This window comes from Sinohyriopsis cumingii, chromosome 8 (genome assembly GCF_028554795.1).
Source record: "Sinohyriopsis cumingii isolate HCF-2022 chromosome 8, ASM2855479v2, whole genome shotgun sequence".
Classification (NCBI taxonomy): domain Eukaryota; kingdom Metazoa; phylum Mollusca; class Bivalvia; order Unionida; family Unionidae; genus Sinohyriopsis; species Sinohyriopsis cumingii.
This window is the reverse complement of record NC_142968.1, coordinates 44,212,250-44,230,000: the sequence shown is the minus strand read 5'-3', so window position 1 is coordinate 44,230,000 and position 17,751 is coordinate 44,212,250. Positions and strand designations below refer to the sequence as shown.

The 17,751-nt window shown below is 36.7% G+C and overlaps 1 protein-coding gene across 1 annotated transcript in view; it reads left to right on the top strand.

Annotated features, from left to right (window-relative positions):
- The window catches only part of LOC149793393 (uncharacterized), a 70,642-nt gene that overhangs the window by 22,976 nt on the left and 29,915 nt on the right, over positions 1-17,751 (top strand). Inside the window, exons 15-20 of the mRNA XM_089968994.1 lie at positions 1,021-1,072; positions 1,582-1,731; positions 6,873-7,017; positions 10,854-10,870; positions 11,131-11,166; positions 12,816-12,924. Coding sequence (XP_089825120.1) covers positions 1,021-1,072; positions 1,582-1,731; positions 6,873-7,017; positions 10,854-10,870; positions 11,131-11,166; positions 12,816-12,924 — 509 coding nt within the window. The remainder of the gene's footprint in view (positions 1-1,020; positions 1,073-1,581; positions 1,732-6,872; positions 7,018-10,853; positions 10,871-11,130; positions 11,167-12,815; positions 12,925-17,751) is intronic.

The window sequence follows — 17,751 nt, the reverse complement described above, 5'->3', positions numbered from 1 at the left end:
GTTTGATTCCCTTGCTGATTGTTTTCGTTTGCAAAGAAACAAGTGATAGAATATAATGTCATATATTAACTTCTAAATGAAAGTCATTGTATCTATTAATATTTTACATGCGACCAAAATGTATGCTTTATTTATGTTGTGTTTATGCGGATGAATCAAAAGTTGCAAATATTGTAATTTCGGCCTGTCACATGAACAACTCTAGTACTTCAGACTTAAAAAAAAGCATAGTTAAATTGAATACATTATATATCTGTTTGACATTTTTGTGATGTAATACTCTTTTGGAATCTCATAAACGCCTTTACAGTCATTATGTTTGTTGTTTTTATATTTAAAAAATTGTTTCAGTTTATTTTTTGTCGCTGAATAGCCTTGCACATCTATAACATTTTGGGGGGGGGGGTTCCTTAACAATTTCACCGCAACTAATTTAAAAAACAGAAAATGTTAATTACTACAGAATAATACTTACAAATTAAATCATGCCCTCTCTAAAACTATTTTAATCAGATTTCGCTCAAAACGTTTTCAAAAATTTGGTGTTAAGCTGTGACATGTAAGAACATAATTTCTATAAGGCATTTTCAATTGTAAAAGGTATATTCATGGCATTTTTGCATAGCTGTCTTTACCAAAAAGATAATGTCGTGAAGCTTTCTTCAAACGATTTTAAGAGAAATAAGCTTTTTCGCCGATATTCAATAAATATTTAATAAATATAAGTTCTGTAATATATAATATCCATAACCTCACAACGAGTCAGGTGTACCTCGTTCCCAAATAGTTTTTGGGACATGTATGGGTCATCTCGTTCCCAAATAGTTTTTGGGACATGTATGGGCCATTTTCCATATTTATAGGCTGATTATGTCTACTTATCAGAATATTTAAGAAGGTGCACATTTTCCTAAACTATAAGAATTGAATAATTGTTTTTTTAAAAAAATAATTTGGACCATTTTCCCGGAATTGGGTGGAATATGCTTTTACATCAATAATATCACCATTATATTCCAGCTGTGTAAGCAACAAAGATGTGTTCACTCGGACTTTGCTACTCCTGTTTCAGGTAAGAAAACTTTTTATTGCTTTTTTATCGAACAAGAATTATTCAATTACTATTATAAAAATGGCCACAAGGTGGTAATGCCAGTAACATTGTAATCAGCAGATAGTTTTATTTAATTCATATGCGATGTGGTCCCTAATAGCAATAGGTGTTAATTTTGGATTCACAATTTGGAAGAAACAAACTCGTTCAATAACTTTAAAGTCCTATTCATAATTGTTGGATGCCTTTTGGCAACATTGTCATTGTTCCCTAAGAAATTGTCACAGCTACTACATAAGCATATATTATTTACCATTTGTATAATTTGAATGACCAAAGAAATGCAGAAAGTAAAACATTGTTACAATTTCATCACTGATAAATGTATCCGAGTTTTATAATTTGTATATTGACGGGATTTAAAGAATATGCATCGTATGCATTCCTTAGTGATTCATACTTTAAACGTCTGTCAAAACGTATCTAGCAATTGTCTATTGCTACAATTTTACACGAAATTTCTCTAGATACATGCCCGTATGGTGACCATCCAGGCAAGGTGGAACATGACTTGAATTGCACGAGTTTAATCAAGGCAAAACCATACCGTTGCTATGATTCCTGGACCAACCGGACGTGTTGTGCTACCTGCGCGACTCATTTTATGCGCTCATCTGGTAAGTTATGTCACTTGTGCTGATTTTTATAGACATTTTTAAATAAATGTATGCATATACTAATATTTTTTCTTTCTATCTTCTTACGTTAATCTTGTATCGCCATATACAAAATAGACACGTAAATGTTGCTTCCAACTATGGCGTTGCTATTAGCATCTTTAACAGGTTATGTCTATTGCTTCGGACTCCGTGTATCTAGTGGGACTCTGGGTATGGGGAACATAAAATCTGGTAATGACCCTTGTTCAAGCGATGACTTATGAAACGATGGTATATGTTATTTCTTCTATATTTTCTTTCTTTGTTATTATTGTTCTAATGGTGATTCTTATCATCGCAGTTGCCCTTTCATGTTCTTGTTACGTAAAGGGTTCATTGCGTTATGATATTATTTTATTTGAAGCTGCATATTTTCAATGTTTGAATGTAATTTTTTATTTGTAGCAAAAGTGTTCACATGCACATTTTGTAATGCTTCCCACTGATACACGTAAAATTTTATTAAATTTTTGAGTAAGTAGACACAATCGAGTGGTGTGCTCAAGCGTCTGTCGGACAATTGTATCACCATTGCTTGAAAACGGAAACGTCGGCAAATACCGATTTTTGTTGTAAAACGTTTAGTCATACATTAGTAATACAAATCCAGGTACAAGTATATTGCACATTAATAATACTCGTTCTTGTAAAAGTATATAACATTATTAATACATGTCCATGTACAAGTACATCACACGTTAATAATGCAAGTCCAGTACGAGTATATCACATTAATAACCCATGTTCAGGTACAAGTATATCACATTAATAATACTCGTTCTTGTAAAAGTATATAACTTATTATTAATACATGTCCATGTACAAGTATAACTGCATCACACAAAAAAATATTCATAAACCATAGTATTAATTTCAATTTCATAAGCATTCATTTGCCATACCGAGCCTACATACTTCGCAAATTTTACAAACGACATCGCTGAGGGATGCAAAGTCGGAGCGTTTACATGGTGTAACTGTGAACTCAAAATCATGCTCAAAAGACAAACTCAAAGTCAGTAAAATTCTTTCGAAAAAGACAATGTGACATTTCGTACCTGAAAAAAAAAACAATTGCAAATAATACGAATCGGTTTGTTTAGTAAATTCCAAACGCTGCAAATACTTATATAAACATGACTTTTATTATATATCCAAGTTCGAAAAATAGATTATTATTGGCGCAATATTTTTCACACCTATATTTTCATATACTGAAAATATATTTGTATCTTTTCACAGGGGCCCCGAGTGGCCTAGTGGTCTAAAGCGCTGTCAGTTACGGATCACTGCCATCTCACCTCTTTCTGCGGCGGTTCGAGTCTCGGATTCGGCCAATGTGGTTACGTGAGAAAGCTTGCCAGTAGCTTCCCGTGGGTCGGTGGTTCTTTCGAGGTTTTTCCCGGGTTCTTCCTCCACCATTAATACTGGCCGCCATGTATAGCCTATCGTGTGCTGAAAAATGGCGTTAAACCCTACAACAACAACAACAACAAATCTTTTCACATGTGAGAACAGTTATAGCTGCAGCAAGAAAAATGAGCATGTTGTGAGCTAGAACAATGGATGGAAATTGTATTACCTTTCGGGTATGGAAATTACCTTTGTAGAATACATTTGACATACCACAATTGGTTTCCCCACGAAACTCTCTCCGCTGTACTACTGTGCAAACAAGGTCAAAAACAAGTGTGACGCTACTCAGAGTTGCTTTGTGGTCGGACAGTGTTACATATGTTTCAAACGTTTACAGTGTAATTTATTGCAATTCCATCCCTAGCGTTCTCTTATCCCCTCCCCATCTCTCACAGCTTTCGTAAGTTTATTAATTTCAACAGTATTTAACGACTGACTGTAATAAAAATTATCAGCAATTTATGTGAACAGTCTTCATGGGGTGGATGGGTGTAGTATAACGAAGTATCATGTATAGAACATAATGAATGAAAATGCTACATTATTTACGTAAACAAAATGCCCATGAAAAGTGCAGGTACAACCTGTTTTGCGGAAAAGGCATTTATACGAGATACAATAGGCAATTTAATATTGCATGTTATGCCTAATAGATAAAGACAGAGATCTAGCAGAGCGATTGCATAAAGACTAAAGCAAGACGCAACGAGTCTTCAAATTTAGGATAACAAACCTTCTTGTATGTTCAAGAAACATTCGCTTAACAGCTTTGAATAAAGACATACCAATAACAAATGTTTTAATGGCTGTTCCATCTAAAAATCCATGTTACCCAGGGAAGGCAGTTTAACAAAAATATAATTCAGGGTATTTTGATTGCACAGAGTTCATATTAAAATGATAAGAAAATTATAAATTACATCTATGGATGATTACCCTACATTAAAAAACTTACCCAGGCATGTTTTACTGGAACAGCCCTGAGAGAGAGAGATGTGTCTTTTTTTCACCAACGCTACCGACAATTCAAAATTTAATATTTAGAAATGAGGAGGATCAAATTTAGCATGCATTTGTATACGCTGACCACATAAGGATTTTCTCACGTAATACGTACTCGAGTCGTTATTTCAACGCTGTTATCTCATAGATTCTTTAAAAGAATGTCTCAAGAATATTAACTGTTGTCACGGAATTGTAAAAATCCTTTATTTATTAAATACAAGTACTCGGTTTTCGTTTTTTGTGTACAACAATACCCGAGGGCGATTTATGTATATTGTACAAAGATTTCGAAATAGTGAGTTCGGTTCGTCCTATGCCGCACGTGCGAAGTGCCTTCCATGGGAAGAACCGAATACTTCCAGCGCACAGACGATGTATTGCGGCATCGTCTGTGTATAAATACCTCACCGTAGGTCAAAATCTTTACATTACAGAACGTCTTGTCAGTGAGCGGTCTACTTTAAGGACTTGCACATCTTTAGCTGTAGAGGTATGTGAGTTATTAATTTCTTGTGTATAAGTTATAACTATTGCACTACTAAGTTTATTTTTGTATATTTTGTATGTAGCTTTAGCTGACTTAGTATCATGCAAGTATTTTCTATTCTTGTTTGTGACTTAGCAAGAGATTTATATTAGTAATATATAAAGTTGCATTTTTAAGAAATGTTTAGTACCGTAGGATTCTTGTCGGGAACGGTTAGGTTCACTTCTGAATTTGTGTATTGTTTTGTAATTATTGCGCCGATAATGTAATCTGTGTAGCTTACTGTACATAACGCTATTACGTTTTATCGTATATGCCCGTGTCATGCATAGTGCACGGTGTTAGATGTATTTCAGCTGACCAGAGTGGTCAGAGTAATCAGAGTGACCAGAGTGATCGGAGTCGCAGCTGTATAGAAGATTGGAGTGATCAGAGTAATCAGAGTTATCGGAGTGATCGGAGTCGACGTGGCACCAGCTGCAGAGCTAACCACAGAAGCTGACCATAGCAGATGTGAAACTGAACCATAACAACCGTAGAGCTGAGTAAACAGTGTTGCTGGTCGAGTAGCAGGTGATCCGGTGTTGCTGGCCGAGATTAGTGGGCGCTGATTTGCTTGATTGACCAACCTGGGATACTGACTGCTTGATTGACCAGTAGCCAAGCGTGCTGGTGACGGAGCGTGTAACTCCATACATGTAATCTTTTAGCCGTGGGCTAATCTTTGGGGTTTGTAATACCCAGTGTGTTTTTGGGACTGTACATATATTTTGTACATCTGTCCCTTTGTTTTCATCATTTTCACTATTTGAGTGAATACATTTTTACTATATGAGTAAAATACCACAGTTTTACTATTTTAGTAAAACATATCATTCTTTCGTTGTAAACTCATTGTGAATCAGTCGCCCCTTGTCCTTGCACTGTGTAAGGTCATTTATTTGTATTTTCATTATTTAGTTCGTGCGGATAAAGTTAATTAATCCAGTATTTGGATATTATACGCACGTATTAATCATAATTCTTTTCTCATTTAAGTCATTCGTCATTAAACATTGTATTTGTATCACCATCAAATGTGTTTTATTGTAAATCTGAAATCCCACACGGTTATCTTGGTACAACTGTTGCAGATGATAGTTGTTGATATGGAGACAAAAGGTTATGGTGTGCTACCAAAATTAGATCAAAAGCAGATTTAAAAAAACAATTATGTAACTATAGGCTATGATTTATTTCTGTGAAACTTGGAAGGCATGCAGAGATGTAACCTGGTGGTTTTTGAAGTTTCAAATTGCTTAAAATTTTAAATGCGAACCACAGTAGTATAGCTGTACAATTTGTACAGGATGTCTACAAAGATCTGCGCGACAGAAATGTTCTGAAAATGGTACAACAATGATACAAACGTCTGTTTTCATCTTTCTATACATATATGTCCATATTTACTCATATGGTCATCATTTTACACAAATGATATTTATGGTGATGATGATGATGATGATGATGATGAAGACGATGATACTGATGATGATTTAAGTACTAACGTAGTGCACAGATGAAATACCATGTACTTTAAGTTTACATATATTGTCATCAACAACCTGGTCATGTATAACTGAGACTGGTTCCAAGTGGAATTATATGTTTGTAGTAAAAACGGCAGATATTCTCGTTAACAAAACAAAACAATGCTGTCTCTTGGACAAATGCATACTAATACAGAGTATATTTTAAAATTTGTTTTATCTATAGCGCTTGGGGTCTTTCTTGCAAATAGATAATGATTTGATATGTATATCTGATATACACAATTTTGGTTTTATAAACAAGATTCAGTCTGTACTCGCTTATAAATCAAGTCAAACTGCAAACAACAAAGACCATGATCTGCCGGACCATACTGTACATACAGATCAGTGTCAATGAACTTTGTTCCACTGATTACACATAAAAACTGCATAGACCCAGATCTTCCGGCGCATAATGCGCCGGCAGATCTGGGTCATTGTTTGCAGTTGGTCTCGACTCATAAGCGAGTCCATACGTTATATTTATTTCTGTTTAAAAAAAAACTTTCCATTGAGACAGTTAAATTTTTTGCTTTGATTTATACACATGCATATTTATATGTTACTTCATTGCAAATTTATGGCATGAAGATAACAAGGAAATCTATTTTTGTATTCAGGATGTCAGTACGGTGACAGGATAACTGGCTGTGAGAGATCTAAATGCAGTTTTTACAGCCTGTATACCAGACGTTTTGATTGTTGTCAGACATGCAGAGACAGCTACATGAACATTCTTCTACAATATTTACATCCTACTCATTTGTAAAACTACTGACACAATAAAGAATTAGCAAAGAAACGTTTAATTTTATTTTATTCTTTTTTTTTCTTTTTTTTTTTTAACGAAACGCTACACTTCAGCAAGTATCGCACAAATCTTGCTGCAGATATGTTAAAGGAAACAAAACGACAGTCACACAACCAAGCAAACAGAGCATGAGTATTTGTTTTATCATTCTTTTTTGTATAGGTTCCTGAATTTGTATTTTAAAAAATAATATAGAGTGAAATAATCATCGAGGCCAAACTGGTTTTATATGCTTACATAGTGAAAGTTTATTGGTATATTTTAATTTATTGTTCCGGTCTGAGAGAATCGCATCTGCAACCCTTTGTTCAAAAACTGAAATAAACATTGAACAATTTACATAATCGGGAAACATCAGCATTGCTAATTTGACGGCATGAGAAATAACATAGGATTAAACGTCCAAAAATTGCTATGTTGTAATCATTTAAGCGCAATACAGTCAGTATTACCCGGAAGCTGGGACTTTTGTCCCATGCATGTGTTCTGGGTTGAACAGATCGCAATAAGGGGAGAATAACATACCTTTTCCAAAAGGGTTATACACATTCCCTGTTATCAAATAAAATGTTTTTGTTTTTTTTTAATGTAGAACAAATCTTTAAAAACATCTTCATATACCTCATTTTTCCGATTTGTTCGAAACACATAATATTGCACAAAGAAAACTAAATGTTGTGCAGTAGCCTCTTGAAATGGTCCGCCGTCTAAAATACACGTAAGCATGTAAGCATTGAAATGGTCCGCCGTCTAAAATACACGTAAGAATTGAAATGGTCTAAACCGCCTAAAAAACACGTAAGGATGTAAGCATTGAAATGGTCCGCCGTCCAAAATACACGTAAGCATGTAAGCACTGAAATGGTCCGCCGTCTAAAATGCATGTAAGCATGTAAGCATTGAAATGGTCCGCCGTCTAAAATGCATGTAAGCATTGAACTGGTCCACCGTCCAAAATTGAAACGGTCTACAATCTAAAACACACGCAACCATTGAAACGGTCGAATCTGTCTAAAATACACATAAGCATTGAAACGGTCTACCGTCTAAAACACGCGCAAACATTGAAATGGTCCACCGTCTAAAATACACGTAAGCATTGAAATGGTCCAAACCGTCTAAAACGCATGTAAGCATTGAAATGGTGCACCGTCTAAAACGCATGTAAGCATTGAAATGGTCCAAACCGTCTAAAACGCATGTAAACATTGAAATGGTCCACCGTCCAAAATACACGTAAGAATTGAAATGGTCCACCGTCTAAAATACACGTAAGCATTGAAATGATCTACACTCTAAAACACACGCAAGCATTGAAATGGTCGAAACTGTCTAAAATACACATAAGCATTGAAACGGTCTACCGTCTAAAACACACGCAAGCATTCAAATGGTCCACCGTCTAAAATACACGTAAGCATTGAAATGGTCCAAACCATCTAAAACGCATGTAAGCATTGAAATGGTCCAAACCGTATAAAACGCATGTAAGCATTGAAATGGTCCAAGCCGTCTAAAACGCATGTAAACATTGAAATGGTCCAAACCGTCTAAAATACACGCAAGCATTGAAATTGTCCGCCGTTAAAATACACGTAAGCATTGAAATGGTCCAAACCGTCTAAAACGCTTGTAAGCATTTAAATGGTCCAAACCGTCTAAAACGCATGTAAGCACTGAAATGGTCCACCGTCTAAAATGCATGTAGGCACTGAAATGTTCCAAACCGTCTAAAACGCATGTAAACATTGAAATGGTCCACCGTCTAAAATACAGGTAAGCACTGAAATGGTCCAAACCGTCTAAAACGCATGTAAACATTGAAATGATCCAAACCGTCTAAAACGCATGTAAGCATTGAAATGGTCCAAACCGTCTAAAACGCATGTAAGCATTGAAATGGTGCACCGTCTAAAACGCATGTAAGCATTGAAATGGTCCAAACCGTCTAAAACGCATGTAAACATTGAAATGGTCCACCGTCTAAAAAGCACGTAAACATTTAAATGGTCCAAACCGTCTAAAATACACGCAAGCATTGAAATTGTCCGCCGTTTAAAATACACGTAAGCATTGAAATGGTCCACCGTCTAAAATACAGGTAAGCACTGAAATGGTCCAAACCGTCTAAACGCATGTAAACATTGAAATGATCCAAACCGTCTAAAACGCATGTAAGCATTGAAATGGTCCAAACCGTCTAAAACGCATGTAAGCATTGAAATGGTCCAAACCGTCTAAAACGCATGTAAGCATTGAAATGGTGCACCGTCTAAAACGCATGTAAGCATTGAGATGGTCCAAACCGTCTAAAACGCATGTAAACATTGTACTAGATAAAAGTTTCATGACTCCTTGTTTTGTGGATGAAACATTCACATTTTTTTTAAAACTAATCATGCAACACAGTTGAACGGTTTGAAGATATTATTTTGCTTTTAAGTAGGGAATTTGAGGTTTATCTATTAGACAACCATGGCTCGGTCGTGCAAAATATTTCTCTATTGTTTAGCAGAAGTTTTTAAGACTTTTGCGATTTCAATTGTTTGGTTGTTTGTAGTTGAACCAAACCCCTTTTAGTGGGTCTAAAAGACTGGGAAGACTAAACCCACTGGCACAACGTCGTATTTGGTGGTAAAATGCCACCTGGAGAGAAACCGTACGCTTCCAAAGCTGTTACACTCAGTTTAGATCGCACCTGGTGTGATCTGTCTGCAATGGCTTTAGTCTACAATGTGAAGATTTTGGCAAACACGTAGGAGGAAAAGCTCATGAAAAGTTTACTTGATGGAACACAAGGGTTGACGGTGTTACAATATTGCACGCGACAGACATTACACTTTCATCGATCACGTCACAATGAAGCCTATCTGAACCGACATACATAGTCTGGTTCATTTACCTGTGTATTTGGTTGAGTATGAATTAGTGATTAGAGAAGGAAGAGGAGATCCAGTCAACGTGCTCGTGTATCAGTTTGCGGAGACGATGTACTAAGATTTATGTGAACGAAGGTCAAAACAACCTTACGGTCTGAGAGCAAACACATACTACATCCTAATAGCTAGAGAATATTCCCTAGATCCAGTTCCCAATATGAGCGAGTGTGTCATGCATCATAAAAAATAAATGCACGTGCTAGCTGGGTTTTATAAAATGTATTTACCTGCAGTGACCTTTACAAGCAGATTGTTACATTAGATAATGACCGTAAAATTATTGCTCAAAATCACTTCCATCAGTTGCTTGAATTATTAGTAGTGAGGACACGGGAGTATCGTTAAGGACAAATCAGCTGTATTTGCCACAATGATTTTTCTATAAATTCTTCAACGAAGACTACAAAGCCACAATAAAATAAAGAAAAATAAAGAAGAAATCCAGAAATAAAAGTATTTGAATGGAGTAGACAATTTCCACAAGAAATCGGAAGCGACCATCGTCCTTTAAACTGACAATATGTTATGTGGACTGTTTCATTGCTTGTCGTTATCTTATCATAATAATAAACGAAGTAAACTGTACAGTGTACATGCTAGCTTTATCTGCGTAATCTAAACAAAATCCCACTCGATATAAATAAACCATTACACAAAACATTATACAGTGGGATATATATTGCTATATACGGAATAAGTTTGTTGACAAATATAATTTAGAAAAAGGGAAAATAGCACTTTGATCCAAATGAACTAAACAGATGATGATTCCTTCATTTGCATTTCAATGTATTCAAATATATAGGAAAGCATTCTGTCATGTAACACATCGTACTTTTCTCGTGCAATAGCTGTACACCTTTATCACGTAAGACAACTCTTATACCTGAATCTAGTACAGACTAAGGGTCGTTTTGAAACTTTCATATCAGTTGGAGGAAAATGTCTGGCTGCTTATAAAATATCAGTGTATGGTCTAAAACTGAGATAATTTTGTATGCCAAGTTGGTAGATAAGATATGTAATGACACCTAGTACTGCCCTGAAGGACACCGACGTACTGTGCACTCAGGTAAACCAACAAGGATTAGACAATGAGGCATCCCGTTCTTGTAGTGTTTCTTCTAGGTAACATTGTGTACACAGTCAGCCACGAGAAACCAGGTAAGCAGACATCGACAGATGAAGGTCCTCGCATGAATGAAATATTCAGTTTTTATCGCCTCATATCTGCCTATTGTTTAATTATAGTATGTGTACCTGCATAGGGTTTAATAGCACATCAGTACAATTATGGTTACATAGTGGCAACTAATTTAGGCATTCCCCAAAAAGGCATACAAAACAAAGATACATGCAAAAGAGGGCAAACTTATTAAAATACATAGTCAAGCTTTTGCATATCAACTTAATTCTTTTTAAAGTTCAAAACCTTCTCAGCGTGAAATTCATCGCGGGAGGCATCACATGTTTAAATGTTGTTATTCGTCTTTTACGACATGATGAAGGGCAGAACAGGCCTGTTTTATTCCAAGCCCGTTCTGTCTGTCTGTCTGTCTCTCTCTCTCTCTCTCTCTCTGTTATCACCGACTATATATGCTCTATCGTCTGAACAAAGTTGTCTAAATATAACTATCTCTCGCTAGAAATACAATATTTTGGGAAATAGTTGTTATATTCGAAATCGGTAGCCAAGGTGCTAAAATACTAGATATACACAACTACTAAGAAAACTACAACAACAATAACAACAGTAACAAAACCACCTCCACAGACAAGCTCAAAAAACATTTCTATCAGTAAGGTATGCCGGGATAAAATAGGCTATGCCATAATCATATATTTGGAACTAGAGTTAAAAATTAAATATTTATCAGGGTATAATAGGTGCTGCAAAAAGTAGTGAAAAAACAACAAAAACAACAACAACAAAAATAAAACAAAAACAGGAGTACCATTCACAAAGTGCCTCGTGAATATTGCTGCTGGCCCACCACAACGTGTTTCAATAATACCCGTGTCTGAAAAATATTTTTTGTTGTTGATAACATTTATTTCAGTTAAAGCATGGATATGGTAGATGACAACAAAAACCATGACGAAAACAAATCTGGACCGTAGATGAATTGGAATACCATTTTTCTCGATAAAATATGGGTTACAGATGATTGCCTGATTAAGACATTTAATTTTCTTATACTCGTGTTTATATGAAGCAGTTTTCTCCGACGGGGTTGATTAACATGTGGGTAAGCATACTCTTGCACATAAATTGATGAATATACAAAATACTGTGTTATGGAAGGCAATTGTGTAATGGATGCGATTTAATTTTTAATGTAGTGAGATAATGTATACAAATTACTTTAAAACGAAATATGTGCAAGCACCAATTACCTAACAATATGGGTTGGGATAGGTTTGAACTGTCATTCAGGGATTCTAGTATGTATTGAGTACAATGCATTTTCGAATGCGTAATCCAGTTCGCATTCGAATAAAATGGAGTTTTACCTTTTTAAGCCTACAGGATGTCAACTGCTTTTAGGTATTGCAAGCTTCGCTACTGAAATTGCAGCCTGGGAAACCTGAAACGACATAAGAATACCAACAACTATATTTGTTATGAAACAGCGAAGTAGCAACAGAGATGCAAAGATTGGAAACGTCGGGAATTTTTCATATTTGTAAGTCCATATCAGTACAAAATGAATCATAAACATTGCCGTCGACAGACATACTATAGTCGAAAAATGTATTTTTGTTGTCAATAATTCTAATTAAAAAATACATTTTATTAATTTCCTACCTAGTAAATGAAAGACTTCTTGGTACGAAGATGAAAGAAGCGCGTGGCACGGGACTTGTTGCAAACTACAAGATTGAATTATTTATTGTCGTGGATTACAGCTTCTATAAGCAGTAAGTACCAGCGATGACCGTGACTTTTGACCCCAGCCCATGAGCATGGCCATTTCGCTGTGCCTTAATGATAGGAATCACGGTTGAAATTGGACCGGTTATAGGTTATAGGTTATGGACTACCAGGCTTCGTGATCTTTTTAACCTCTCTAAACAATAAATAATATAAACGACGATGGGACATTGTATAATCCGTCAGATTGTCTAATGAAATTCAAAATGAAAGATATCATGATAATTAGCATCATCATAAACATCATAAAATAAAATCATCACAACCGTGACCAACGTCGTCCTCTTTTCCATTATTATTATTCTTATTATTATTATTATTATTATTATTGCAGAAGGGAGGGCAATCATACCTGAATACCTGCATTGTGGCGATTTTTAGCACTCTCTGGTCATTTTTAAGTCCATACATGGACTCTACGAGCATCATCATAAACATCATAAAATAAAATCATCACAACCGTGACCAACGTCGTCCTCTTTTCCATTATTCTTATTATTATTATTATTATTGCAGGAGCGAGGGCAATCATACCTGAATACCTGCATTGTGGCGATTTTTAGCACTCTCTGGCCATTTTTAAGTCCATACATGGACTCTACGTCGGTCCTGACACGAACCAAATATGTCTCCAATGAAGCCACAGAAAGTGTCTTTAAGATCCCAAACATGCGCCTCCCCGTATTGCTATACTTTTTACGGTATTATGAGAATAGTGGTAAAATATTTGTAGTGACAAACGTGTCTGGTTGATGAGTGAAAGAACAAGGATCTAACCTTGTAGTAATCAGCGTCCGTTATATGTCGGCATTATCCGTCACAGTTATGCACGTAATGTAACGGCTGAAATGAAATTTTAATACAACTCTCGCAGAGAGTGTGAAGTCCAAACATGCCATATCTAGACAGAATGTTTTTTACTTTTTGATGTGGTGCTTCAGCTGGATGGGTACCACTTACGTTTGCGTGTTTGTAAATGGGTCGAAGTGAGAGTAGTAAATGCAAAGACACTAAATAGTGGTTTACAATCGCAAGGAGTCCTGTTATGCTCACTTGCTCAAATGTATACTAGCTGCTTTCTTAAGATGAGTTTTGCCTTTGGCAAATATGATTGATTGAGACTTGTTTGTTGTTGGTTTCGGTATCCTAATTAGTACGCCGGAATGTAAATGTAAACAATAGTATTGGTAGTTCACGACTTTCTGCAGTATATAAGAAAGGCTATATCGAACAAGAACGATAGCGCATGAGACGGCTACATTTCTTTCAACTGTGCTATAAAAAGTCATATTGCAGAGGTAAGCCGAGGACATGCTTCAAGTCATAATGCAGTCGATCTGACGATTTTGTCCAATACTGTTTTCCCATAAAAATAGTTCCTGTTAAGCTGATCCAGATGGATATAAAAGCCGGGGTATGATGACAAACGCTGGAAGATCAGGTGTAATGTATGTGCATGCCGAGAAGATCTCATCGTGGGTAAAACCAAACATTCTGGAAAGAGGTCATATCAGGAACGGTAACCCGCATTACCTATCAAATCGTATCTATGTTGAAATACCCATATGTTTGGAGGGTTTGTCGAGTAAAGATTGTTAACCGTTTGAAATTTTTTGTTTGTAATGAGTTTTATATAACTCGGATGTGAGGATGAGACCTGGCCAAAACAACGGTCTCTTTGCGATACATATCGGATACCTGTCCGGAAATACGGGAGGGCCCCTAACCAGACTTTATGCGATCCCGACCATTGTTAGTGGTGACACCAGGCAGTCAGCAAACAGCACGCTGCATATTTCCGCAGGATTGAACCGAATCTGGTCAGGCCGTAGTGTTTCATGCGACAGAGCATACATCATATCAGCGACACCATTCAGGCATACGTTCAGGCAATCCTGGTAGAGTAGGCTGAAGCGCACAACGTGATGGTGAAAACAATGAAGGTCTTACATACGTAGAGGAAATGAATAATTCGACAATTATTAACATAAAAGTCGAGATAAGTCCAAAGCACTCAACAACGGCAACCAACATGGCAAAGCCAGATTGACTTTAGCTCAACAGAGCAAGCCACGGAAGTAACGCACACCGGGATCCTGCAAATAGTGCAGGCATAAAAATTCGAACAACATGCTAGTTGTCTGGGTATTGCAGTGAGGCATGCTGTCATCTGGTTTAAAATGAGCACTAACATTAGTGAGGTATACTCAAAGAGATGATGGGTAAATATTTTCAGAGGGCTAACCTTACATCCAGAGAAAAAGAGAAAGAAATAAAAAAAAACATAGTACACACAATTTTCTTCTTCTTCCAGATTACGACTTGTATTTCCATTTGTTATATTAGGCCAATTTAGAGGTCCAGTATTCATCGGGTGATTATGGCGTGGGCCAACGAATTCAGTGCGAGAACTATATAAGCTGCGTTTACCGATAACTCACATTGCAACACTAGGTCAGAAGGAGTCCATGTGCTCCGATGGTCTACCGGGTTGAACTCACGAAAGGCCAATCAGTGTGCGTAATCACTGCGTTCATAGGTTCTCATCCCAATCTACGATGTAACGTCATGCGCACCCGCGCTGCAATAATATTGTTAATCGTCGAAAAGGCATCATGATGTCGATGGCATCCGCGTAGCAGCTAGAGGCGAAAATCGACGTCCTCCAAGCTCAAAACGCACGGCTTGTAGCAAAGACGGCAGAGCTGATAGCAGTGACTAGGTGTCAGCCAGTATTTGGTCCGCAACACACCGCATGATCGGAGAGCTAGAAGAGAAGCGGATCGCACATGCATTTACAGATCCAGCGTTAGAGGCGAAGCTGGATCCGTCACCGAAAGGTAAGTGGATTATTGAAGCAGAAGCGACAGAGCGCAGATGTTGAACGCGAAGTACGTAATAACCACGTCAGACAAGGTGATGGTGGTCAGCCTGGCGGAGAAATTCTGGCAGATGTTGAAGAAGCACCTCATACCGGACGATGACAATTCGACGGTGCGCGGGGTAGTCTGCGAATACGATATGGACCCACAGGTGTACAGCTACGGTCTGTTTCCGTTGATATTCTTTCACTGTGTGAGAGCAGATAACGGCAAAGACGGCGACCACTATCATGATGGCAAGCACCAGAAGGTATCAGACTAGGCAGCCAAATGCATGTCCGTTCGCTTCAAGAAGGAATTACAGCATACTTCCAATGATGTTGCTCAGAGACCAATCGCTTTTTCTGCGACTATTTTCAGCACGCCGGTCAGCCGTTCCAGGCGAATACTTACCCATTCGTTTACGCGACCTGAATCGGGTTGATTTGCCGGGTCTGCAGATGGCTTTGTATCGCTCCTTCTGTTAATGATTGAGAACTCACTCGTGTTTATTATAAAAAAGAGTGCCGCGAGAAGAGATGCGATTGTGATTCCCCTACTCAGGAAAGATGGATCTCAGCTTCTCGCCGTGGGCTATATCCTCGAAGATAATGCTATGCATAATAATTTACATTGTTTATAAGTTAAATTTGTATTATTTGTTATTATTTCATTATGCTATTGTAATGTAACATTGTATGTTGGACTTAACCTTGTCCAAAATTGACTTCATTTCTGCTTGATTCAAATTAACTTTTTTTATATTTAATTCTTTGTAAACAAGTAATACATTGCTAACTTATTCACTGTGTGTAAGGGTTTAAAATCGGAATTATTATTAATAAAAGAAAATATGTTTATTTGGGTCTAGTTTTAGGTTTTGAATTTCCTTAGTATATTTGACTATTTTGTAAACTTTATGATTATTCTAGAAGGTTAGTTTCCATTAGGTCATAGCTTTTTAGAAAATGATAATTGCAACCTGAGGTCAAGTAGAGAACTATATAATCTGAGGGGATTTTTCATTCGTGTTTGAAGATTTAACACTTTCAGATTGTATTATATGTTTTGTCCAGTATTTCAAATGTGATCTGGACATTTTATTTCTTCAAACTATTGAATTCAAGTGATTATTTTCTCTAAAAATACAAATGTACTCTGATAAAATTCTTGGATTGAGACATTAAGTGGAATGTATAGTGAATTCAAACCTGGAATTACATTATTGTGATTCAGCAAATGGATGCTGATACATCAGCACTATACAGACACATCATCGTCTTCAGTTTTTGGATTTATTCTGGACTTGTACTGAATTTCATTTAGGACTTTAAGTCATGAGGACTTGTGTCTGTAATTCGTGGATTATATTGGATTTAATTAGCAATACCGTAAGTTCTTTTTCTTAATTTTCACTTTTGTATTCTAGGGAAATGAATTATTTGTTAAATTTTACAAAGCTTGGTCTCTTTCATTTTTTCTGTTATTTATTTTAAGAGCATACACTCGTAACAATAACTTGGCTGATAAGCTCCCAGATAGCGGTGATTTTGCTGCAGACGTTTCTCGTTACCTGTAAGCTACATGGAGATAACGATCGAGTTTCTCATTATTGTCTGCATTTTTGATTTCTACCTGTTGGCGCTGTTTCATCTTGAGCTCGTTCTATGCATTTTTTCTAACGAATTTGGTGGTGGTATTAAAAAAGAACCACTTTTGTAGATTTCCACTGCCCAGCCTTCATTATGGAACTCCCTCATGGGGATAATCTGAGTACCCTCTGCTGAAACTCTCTTGATCACGGTTTCCGTTGAGGAGAGTAGCTTAATGTTTGTCATCCCGACTGTTTCTTGCGCGTTTTCATCTCGCGTTTCATTACTTTATTTAATGTCTTGTTGATTACTCTCTGCCGTGGTGGTGGCCGTTCTATGCCTTGTTTCTCACATATGCTCG